General features: G+C 37.3%; 1 protein-coding gene across 3 annotated transcripts in view; it reads left to right on the forward strand.

Annotated features, from left to right (window-relative positions):
• The window catches only part of LOC111866625 (multiple C2 and transmembrane domain-containing protein), a 227876-nt gene extending 218576 nt beyond the window's left edge, over window positions 1-9300 (forward strand). For all 3 annotated transcript variants that reach the window (XM_023855754.2, XM_033752355.1, XM_023855755.2), the window contains 3 exons: window positions 2141-2247; window positions 2480-2687; window positions 5377-9300. In XM_023855754.2, the coding sequence (XP_023711522.2) occupies window positions 2141-2247; window positions 2480-2687; window positions 5377-5460 (399 nt within the window). In that variant the 3' untranslated portion in view covers window positions 5461-9300. The remainder of the gene's footprint in view (window positions 1-2140; window positions 2248-2479; window positions 2688-5376) is intronic.
• The last annotated feature ends 2125 nt before the right edge of the window (window positions 9301-11425 follow it).

The following is an 11425-nucleotide window of genomic DNA, read 5'->3' on the forward strand; positions in this document are numbered from 1 at the left end:
AATAACTGATGGTGTTCCTCAAGGCTCGGTTTTAGGCCCGTTGCTGTTTCTCATTTATATCAACGATCTGCCCAAAATCGTAATTAACAATGCTATATCCATTTTGTTTGCCGACGATACAAGCGTATTAATTAAAGGTTCAAATTCAGAAAATCTCCATATTAATATGAATAATGTTTTTAATCATTTATATAAGTGGTTTAGGACAAATTTGCTTTCAATAAATATTAATAAAACTCATAGTATGCAGTTTAAAACCAAAAATAAACTCACAACCGACGTAGATATTGTTTGTAACAATCGTCCAGTAACCACTGTGTCAAATATAAAGTTTCTTGGTATAAACATAATGGATACACTCAACTGGAGTTCACATGTGGAATGTATAATCCCAAAACTTACCTCAGCATGTTATATGATGAGAAGTATTAAACCATACTTGCCTCTAAAAACTTTGAAAACAATTTACTACTCTTATTTTGGCTCTGTTATGAACTATGGTCTTTGCTTTTGGGGAGTCTCGCCTCATAGTATAAAAGTATTTAGAATGCAGAAGAAGATAATTAGAATTATGATCGGCTGTAATAGTAGAGTTTCATGTAGAGATCTCTTTCGGAAATTGGAAATTTTGCCTTTGGCTTCACAGTATATTTTTTCACTCATGCTCTTTGTGGTTAATAATAAAAGTCTCTTTATTCCAAATTCACTAAATCATAATATAAATACAAGACATATTACAAATTTCTATCAACCCATAGCAAATTTTACGGTATATCAAAAGGGAGTGTATTATATGGGCATAAAAATTTATAATAATCTTCCTTCTTATATAAAAGAAGAGTCACTCAACCCTAAGAAGTTCAAAATTTGTTTAAAGCGTTTTCTTTATCTTCATCATTTTTATTCTGTGGAAGAATATTTCCAATATAAATCATTATAAGTTAATGATTATGCATTCACTAGAATCACCTGTTGATCATCCAGTTTTTTATTAGTATTATTCTAGTCATGATTCTACTATTCTAGTCTAGTCACCTAAGCAATTTCTGTGATATGTTCAAACTGACATTGTTTAAATTTAAACTGCATGTTTTATTAAAGTAACTTATATGACTGGAATCTATTTAATTCTACATGTTTTGTTTCAATTTTGTATTTTATACTTTTTTATTTATGTATTTGGTTCTTGCTCTATTAATTTTAAGAATAATCACTGTATGGACATGTCCTATATCTCACTTGTATTGTGGATCCATGGAACGAAAAATAAATGAATGAATGAATGAATAAACTGAGGGTGTTTGAGAACAGGGTGTTGAGGAGAATATTTGGACCGAAGAGAGATGAAGTGACAGGAGGTTGGAGAAAACTGCATAATGAGGAGCTTCATAACTTGTACTCTTCTCCAAGTATAATTAGAATGATCAAGTCAAGGAGGATGAGGTGGGCAGGTCATGTAGCATGAATGGGGGAGACGAATGCGTATAGGATATTGGTGGGGAAGCCGGAAGGAAAGAGACCACAGGGAAGACCAAGGCGTAGGTGGGTGGACAATATTAAAATGGAATTTAGATAGGTAGCCTAGGATGGTATGGATTGGATTGATCTGACTCAGGATAGGGACCAGTGGAGGGCTCTTGTGAACACGGTAATGAACCTTTGAGTTCCATAAAATGCTGCGAAATTCTTGAGTAGCTGCAGAATTGGCGGCTCTTCAAGAAGGGCTCGGCTCCATGAGTAAGTAAGTAAGTAAGTAAGCAGTCTGTAGGAAATAGCATTTTGCTGTTATCTGCTTGGCCTCTGTAGGTATCATAAATGAAGTACGGTCACCATTAATAGAACTGTTTTCTGGAATGTGATGCCATCTGGTAGAAATTTATTGACATCTCAGGGGAATGAACTGCCTCCATTTTCAGGATTGAAAAGTAAGCCAAGTAAATATTCTTTGACAATGAAGATGGTGGCAGTATGTTATTCTAAACACTGGTAAACTTAACAAAACCGTATGATGTCAGACCCAAAGCCACTGCTGTGAGAACCTCAGGTCTTGTATAGTCACTGTTGGCCGTCTGTCAGAGGGTATAAGAATTGCTGCCATGTTAACTACATTTATTGTAACTTGTACATGCTGTAATTTCAGGAAGAAAAAAAGAGTTTAAAGGAACGCCTTCAAGCCATACAGGAAGTGACACAAAGTGTTCAAAATTCAATTGGTTATATTGCCTCTCTTGGAGAAAGTATTAAAAAGTAAGTATATGCCATATTTTCTTGCAGAATGTTTGGCTTCATTGATAGTTATTTTATCTTGAATGCTATGTGATGAATGTGTATCATTTCTACTCAGTCTTTGTCGATATTAACTTGTTGATTTCGGCAGCTTGGGTATTGTTATTTTAGTTAAATCGTTTGTCATCTAGTGTTGGAGCTGCTTTCAACATGAAACATCCCTCATAACTGAAAAATCTGCTCTTGTTCACAGCACATTCAACTTTACAGTGCCGTACCTCAGTGCTCTGGCAATTCTCTTGCTGTTAGCTGGAGCTGTAGTTCTCTATCTCGTGTCTGTCCGTTACCTCATTATGGCATGGGGAGTGAACAAGTTTGCTCGCAAACTTGTTCGTCCACACACTGTCCCCAATAATGAAGTACTGGATCTCCTCTCCAGGGTACCAGATGATGAAGATTTGGTGTGTACAACTTCTATATAGATTGTTTCTAACTGTTCAACTTGCATGACACAAGAACGATGTTGTTTGCACCATTTATCACTTATAAATGGTTATTTTATCATGTTTATTTTAATTGAATACTGTTTTTCTCCCAAAACAATATAAAAACTATCAGAATACTTTTTATTTATGTGGGACTTAATTTTTTTCTCTCAGAGAGGAAGAAATACTGCAGGTGTTTGATAACAAAGTGCAAAGAATAAATTTGCATCTAGGAGAAGTTGAACTGGGGATTGGATAAAATTATATAATAGTGAGTGTCATATGATTGTTCAGTTAATAAAATAAGCTGGGTTGAAATAGGTTTTATACATAGTATGTATGAGGAAATAAAACATACACACAGCATTTCAAAAGTGATGCTGAATGGTAAGAGGCCACCTTAATAATATTTGGTGAAGGGTATAGATTATGAAGTTCCTCTTTATGTAATTTTCTTTGCCCTCCTATTACTTCCCTTCTCTTAGTTCCAAATAATCTCTTCAGCACTCTGTTCTTAAACACCCCAAGTCTGTTTTTTATCCTTTGAGTGATAGAAGTTTTACATGTGTATACAACAGCAGGTAGTGACTAATCCCTTTCACTGGCAGCAAAATTATGAGAGCTTTGTTACGGCAGAACTGCATGATACTTTTCCCCAATTCATCACTTTTCCAGTGTACATTTAGACTAGTACTGTTTACTTATTCCAGTATCTTTAATAATTTCATTAACACATAGATTTGTGGGAACATCCCACATTATCACGCATTTCTGCAACGCTCGCTCTTCACATCACTTTTCACCATCACGCGCGCTAACCAATCAGATTGCTTCAAACGATCGCATTTATACTACGCTCGGCGATAGTCCGCGTCTACACCATTACGCGCGCTAGCCAATCAATTCTTGCTCCTCACTTTCGAGATTGGCTCCGCCCCACCGACCAGCGTATAAAAGAGCAGAGTTATTCAGTTCTATTCAGTTCAGCTTCCGTCTACAAGCTACTCACATCAAGCAACATAAGCCAGCAGGCTTCGTCGCCAGCGCTCGGTCTTCGGAGACATCGGCAGGCTTCGCCAGGCACGACTGCCTCGGCTCGCCAGCGCTCTCACACCCGACTCACTGGGGCACAGCGCCTGGACTCGCCGGTGGTCGTGTTACGGTTCGACTCACTGGCCATCTGGCGTAGCCACTGCCTCATGGCTCTTACGACCGCGCTCGACTAGCCTTTCACCACCAGCAGCAACCTTCGCCATTTGCCGCGCAGCGATCAAGCAACCTCCAACTCACGCTGCCGCACGGCAACCAAGCAACCTCCAGCCACGGCCGCATGCGGCCAGGCCACTCACCGCAACTAGCCTTTCTCCTTACCGGCGCGCGCCGCGCTACCTCACCGTCAAATCATCTCAGCAACCACGGTCCTTTTCAGGGCCAACAAATTGTTCCGAAGAAGTGGGTTGTCATAGGAGTAATGACAAGACTACACACATATTTGACAAGAGTGCCCCACAGATTGTTGTCTTCTGGGTTATATCACTCTGCAGCCTTATAGGTAGTTACCAATATGTACCTTTACAATAATAGAATACTGTTGGTGACCCCCTACCAAACTGTATGATGCCATAACCCAGAAGACTACGCTTTAAATCCTCACCACTGTTGACAACCTGAAATCTAATTTTATTAAGACATTCACTGTCAGGGTTTATCTGTTCATAGAAGCGATTTGATATTCATTGTTGGCTTCTTGTGCTGTCACACCTTTACAGGGGACCCCTTAGGCCTGTATTTTTGTTTCCTTGACAGGCCTTCCATGTTACTGTGTTAATATCCTGCTTTGGCTCTCTCTATTATGTAGATAGAATCACCTTTGACTGAAGAATTCTGAAAGGAAACTTTCAGGATTGAGCAGCGGTGAGAAATTTTGAAACAATGTTCTAAGAGAATATTGTATTTGAGCATCCTGTTGCATTGATATATCACTCTACATATTCACGTTCATCTTCAATGCAACTTTGTTCACAATCTCCTCTTAATTTAAAATAACATTAACATTGCAATTAAGTGCTACATGTATCAACCTTACTTGGCCATCCTCATGCAACTGTTAATTTTCTAAGAGGAGGAGGAACATTTGGGCAGAATGTCAGGTGAGACTGTCAAAAAGAATTTTCAGCTGCTGACAAAGGAGGCCATCATGCGTGGTAGACTGAACTCAGAGCAGGTCCATAACTTCCCCAGAAATGTGGAAGAATTCATATTTGTCTCCAACCATGTCTACATCCCAAGATCCTATTGACAGTTACTTCATTATTGAGAACTCCATGAATAGCTGAACAATTTTTTGACTGACCTGTTCATGAAAGACCTTGTGGTTCTCTCAGGCTGATAATGCTGTGTGTGACTAATTGATTCATATGCTATTTAACAATGCTGTTTCAGGAAGTATGTAGTACTGAATGATATAAGATAACCAATCACGAATGGTAAGTAGATAAAGATTTGGAGGAGGTGGTCATGGTGTACTCGAAGAGAACACCTTAGCAAAAATTATCAGTAACCTGGTCAACACTGGGTGCCTCCCAGATACAAGCTACTGCTATACCATTCTGCCCATTATGTTACTTTTGTGAATCATTGCTAATAGATTGTATTTATTTTTCAGTTAGCCTTCAGAGAACTGAAGCCTCACCCAACAACAGATGTTGATCGGAAACGGGATCAGAAGAAAAAGCACAAAATGTCCTAGTGAAGGTGGACATAATTTACCAGAGTTGTTCCCAGATAGTTGATGAACAGTTGAGATGCTAAAAGCTGTCTGCAAGAAGCACAGTGGTTCAGTACTTTGTGGCTCATGACATTGATGCAGCAGTCAGTTAAGGACAATACATACTTCCTTCTAGTCATCAAGTGAGTAATGATTGTGGTTCCTGACGTAAACACGTTGGAGCAATGGAGTAGTTGAGTTCTTCATTTTATATGGTATACATTTAAGTAAAAGTACACCAAAGCCCTGTTACACATGTTGTCTTTTTTAGATGAGAATGGAGAAAAGCATATTCTTTTAAAACTGCAGTAATGTGTAAATATATGACTACATGATCTCTATATTACAAAGAATGAAGTCTGTTGTACAGTAAACAGGAGCCCCATGCTTACTATTATTTTGCTGGATGACTTTGTTCATTTCCATACTTCCATTTCCAGAACTTAATACGTATATGTATGAAAATCACTGTTATTCTACTTTGATTCTACAAGTGTATTTTTACCTTTTATCTCTTCATATATGTACTTGGTGGTGCTTAGTGGTATTTTGTACACTTGTTCATTTATATTTTGGGTCTTCTTGTTGATCAGAATTATTCTTCCTGTCTTGTGATGTGACTATAATCTCTCCCCCTGGTAATGGATTTAATCATGGTTTTGTGCATATTTTATCAAAATTTTCTCATATTAATGAAGCCACATGACTTTGATAATATTATAATAATTCGTGTATCCAAAATCTAATGTACACAATTTTGCACAAAATACATTCTTTGCAGTAAGAATGTGTGGATATGTATTTAAGCAATTGAAGAGCAAAGCAGTCAACACCATCTCTCTCATATTGTTAAACATTCAGAGAATTTTGCTGTTTGTAATTATTATGTGTCTTCCTATTTCATCAGTGTTCATTTAGCTGAAGTTCCCATGAATAACTTAATGTGTGTACATTTGTGCGTGTGTTGTCCTAAAGCTCCTACATTCAAAGCCTATTTATATAGATTACATTTTTGCTGCAGTTTTCTTAAGTTACTCCAAATGAATAGGATGTGAGGAAGGTTTGAAGCTGGAATGGAGGCAGACATAGGACACTGGAGGATAAAGCAAGCAAATGTATTTGTAAATGTTCATCAAAGTGTCAGTATACTATAACATGGCATAAGTTTTGCATTTGTGTATAGTGGCTTTTTAACTTTTAAAGTGTTCAAACTGCAGGTGTGGAAGGTGTTGCTTTTACCAATTTTGGATGAAGTCTTACTGACGTTTTTACATTAAAAAAGTAAATTTTTTGGAGTATTCATCTTGTCACAGGGATTTGCTCAGGAACTTCTTGCATTTAAAAGTATTTAGATATTGGAACATCCTAATAAATGCACAGTTTATGAAAATGTTATGATTCTGTATGACTCTTAATGTATGACAGTGTTAGACTTGTATCATGTTCCACAACTTCTTTTTAGAAGTCTTGAGTTTAATATGTATTTTCTTCTTCAGTGATTTTAAATTATGCACTAAATTGAGCACTGCTTCTTAGTAGGAATGTGAATGACTCAGTGAATGTAGTTGGTATATATTGTTCTTAGAAAACCATGGAGTTCAAGAGTTTGAAACGGTTCATGTAAAATAATGAAAAGTAAATGTATCTAATTCATAATATTCAGACACTGTTAGAGTGGGTCTTTAGGTATTGTAGAGATAGGCTTATTTTCATTTATTCCATTTAGTCCACCATTATCTCATTGTTACCAACATCATCAGTGCTTGCTGACATCAGTGATATTATTACACACTCTTCACGCCAGTTTATTTTGAAGTTACATAAAACTTACATTGATATTATCACAAGTCCCTGTGTTATGGAAGGGATGGGCTCTTGAAGATGTATATCACCAAATTCTGTAATGTCAAACCTGTTTCTCAATTGACTCACATGTGGTGAGTGGAGATGTGTTCCTTTGGAGATTTTTTCAGTCCATAGCTATAATAAAAACATGCATTTTTACCCATCAGAAATAATAATAGGTACACAAAATAAATATAAACATTTGAGCTTTATTTACCAAAGGTTTTGATAGGTTATATTGAGGGAGTTGGAGGCTTAGGACTGTTACTTGTACTCACATCTGCCTCATCATGATAATCAGCATCTCCTTCTACCTCAGTTCTAATAACAAACAAACAAACAAACAATAAAAAACGAAAAGACTTCTCCTTATATGGCCATTTGTAGCAGTTCATGGCACCATGTAGTGCTTTTGCAATTTTCAGGCTACATTCATTTTGTTCATTGCAGCACTGACATGTGTGCTTATGACAGTTGCCAGCTTCATATCCTGCTATGTCACTAATGCATGCACATAGGCAATCTGAATTTTGTAACAAATAATCATGTTTCAAAAAATAATTTGGGCCGAATTTATTGTTGTTTTACATTTTGTGTTAAAAAATTCAGTATTTGTCCCAAATTTCCATAAGGGTAGAATTTATTAACCAAAATGTCCATAAAGCATTAGCATGTTGTATAGTGTTTTCTGTGCCTGCCTTTCTCAGAACTTCACTTCAGATCGTTTATAGCATTAAGCGGCTAACAAAGCTGAAATTTGTGATGATGGTGTATTAATACAGTTACTGAGTTTTTGTACATTATCCATTGTCATGCGTTTTATTTAAAAACAACGTTTTTGGAGATTGGATTCTGTCTCCATCCTCAGGAAAAAGCCTACTCGGTTTGGCCCAGTCGATAAAGCTGATCCCTATCTCTGATCACCAGCACCAATACAAGACAGGATGTGCAAACCAAACACAACATAAACCACCAGCCTTGCAGCTATGGCCATGCATAATTTAATGACCATTGTCTGTAACATCAGAGTACTATCAAAATAGAAGCCAGCACTTAAAGAGACAAATTCTGTGTAGTGCCAACATAAAAGCACAACTTTTCCACATAATATACACTGGACAGGGTTGTAATTTTCTAACTTCTTCTGCAGTAATTGTAGTCCATATGATAGAGATGTCCAAGCCGGGTTGATTGATCACATGATCTGCCAGAGAGACGTGGGCGGATTCCTTGTGTTTCCTGTAGGTGGTGTTCAGGTTAGTCTGCAGGACCTTCACTTTTTTCCAACATATTTTATGGCCTTCTTCATGTAGATGTTGGGGTAATGTTGATTTTTTAAGGAGACCTTGGGTCAGATTATATTTTGTTCCTTAATGTGTATGTCTGAAGATCTGCTTGTTTTGCTGATGTAACATCTACCACAATCAACATGGGATACCATACACACACTGCTTCGTCTTCTGGGCATCTATCACTGGTCCAGTTTTCATCAGTGTCCAAAGGAGTGTGTGTTTCATTTTTAAAATGGTCCTGACATTGAAATGATTCCCAGTATATCTGAATTTCTCTTAAATACTCCTAACATAAGGAATAATGACTGTGCCATGATATATTATGTCTGAAAAAGGACGGTTGCTTCTCGCTGCCTTCTTAAGGAGTCAATGAATTGTTGTATTACAGCCTTCTGATCCTGACATATGACCTTGGCTGTACTGATCAAGCTATGAATGACTCCTCTTTTATGTGGTATGGGTGTTGGACTTGAAATGTAGACAATGGCCTGTATGAGTAGGTTTTCTGTATACTTTTATAGCTAATTTAGAACCCCTCTTAATGACCAAGGCGTCCAAGAAAGGAAGAGTATCATAAACTTCCACTTCCATTGTGAATTTGATGGTATGTCTAAGGCTGTTGAGGTGCTGAAGAAATTGCTGCAATCTTACAGGTCCACTCCCATTGATGGTTTATGTTGTTTTTGGTTTATACAGGTTGTCCCAGGAGGAAAGGTTAATATTCTGGGAAGTCGTGGTATTACTTCTTCTAAGCAAAAAAGTGCATATATGCATGTGTCCTATTCCAGACGATTTCTGAGATAGCTGTTCCACTGTGCGGTACCCTGTACACCGTACAGACAAGCAACACACCATGTCCTCACACAGGTTGCAAAGTGCATTGATATTGATGGTGGAATTTACAAAAATGTACCAACTTTGTTGCCTGAACAATAAATACACTATTAGAAACAGTATGTAATATCTCTTTCTTGTCAACAATTTTGGAACTGTGCAATGTAATAGCTCTAGCTCAGAAACCGTTTTGAATAGGACACGTACATGATAAATTTTTTTGCTTAGAATGACTTATATTATAACCTTCCAGAATATTGACCCTTCCTCCTGGAACACTATATATCTTGTCTTGTGTTGGTGCTTGGGTCCATAAATAGGGACGAGCTTTGTCATTGAGCCCAACTGAGTAGACTTTTACCTGAGGTCGGAGACAGAATTCAGTCTTTAAAACATTATTTTAAATAAAAGTCAGGATGATGGATAATGTGCAAAAACCTCAATAATGATAAACCTGAAATTACTGTGTTGGTGGGGCTAGCCAGGGCTTATCACTGTGGGAACTTGCTTTCATGAGCTTCCCTTCTTTCCACCTTCAGTTCCATACTTCTTTATAGCACCAGTTCTTGAGCTCCAGTTTGCAGTGTGGTTTGAAGCATAAAATTCATCATAAAATAAATGTCAGAATATGAAAACATTAACAGAGGGTAGGAAACTTACAGGAGCAAGATCTCATAAGACAACTCAGAGAAATGCTAAAGTAAACTTAGTCATTTATATATAACATGTGCCATCATCACTGTTTATACAGCATTATACCCATGCTAGTACTCGTCATGACTGGCTATGGGCTCGATGAATACTGTTCGAGTATTAGCAGGAGCAGGATTTGCTCTTCCATCACCATGTCTGAACTGGCAATGCAACCCATTCAACCACGTACAGAATAGTAAAAGTAAGTAAAAAGTAAAGCTAACCCTGTACCAGGCCATGAAGGCCCATAGGGTTGTGAGACGTTGAGGATCCCACACTATGTAGACAATCGGCTCAAAGATGGCAGTAAGGTTGTTAGCCTTACGTGCCGGCCGCGCTTTACTCCCCAGGAAAATTATTTAATTAATTCCTGGTACCTATTTCTGTTAGAGGCTGAGTAAACCCCAGGGCCTAGTGCAGCTGGAAGGATTAGGTCAATTGAAAAAAATCCAATGACCTCATCGGGACTTGAACCTGCGACCTTCCAGCTTGTAGCATAGCCCCTCAACCAACAGAATAGTACTGGTGGTAAAATAGGCAGAGTGTGAAGTTGAATACGCAATTCTATCTAGTGCCAGGCATGGAGTTACAGGGACAACTTTATCTCATAGGTGTTCTTTTTCTTAACACGTAATATTACCTTACCAGTACTTTTTTTATATAATAATTGATGATTTGGACCTTTTAGTAACAGCTTTTGTACTCTGTGGTATGGTACTTTGTAAATAGAACTTTTATTATTGCCTAAATTTTATTGCTTGGAAATTTTGTCTTACAGGTAAATGAAGTTTAACCCCCCAAAAAATAAACTCTTCTAAAAGACTTTCATTTGTATCTTACAAGTATATAGAATGATACCAGTACAGTTGCTTGCATTGTCCTTCACTATTCCATGTACCAATTCAATGCTTAATTTCAAAGTGTTAGGAATTCTGTTGCACCATGGATACAGTAAAACTACAGCAAAATTAGCATTTTACTACATGGATAAATTTAGGAAGGAATGCATATTCTTGTCAGAGGAGCTAAAATTAGTGGATAAATATTAGAAACTTCATATTTGACTTTGTCCTAAATATGACTCATAGTGATAGTGGTTCTGATGTTAGACTGGATGGCCTGTGGGTGGAGACACCAGATTGTGTTCTCATTCATTGCATTGAGATTAAGATGCGTGATATTTGCAAATGTACTTTGTATTGGATTGAGGAAATGTAAGAGCTTCAAACAACAGAAACTTCCATTGACTGAACAGTAAAAATAATCTTTGAGTTACAGTAATT

This window comes from Cryptotermes secundus, unplaced genomic scaffold (assembly GCF_002891405.2).
Source record: "Cryptotermes secundus unplaced genomic scaffold, Csec_1.0 scaffold967, whole genome shotgun sequence".
Lineage (NCBI taxonomy): Eukaryota > Metazoa > Arthropoda > Insecta > Blattodea > Kalotermitidae > Cryptotermes > Cryptotermes secundus.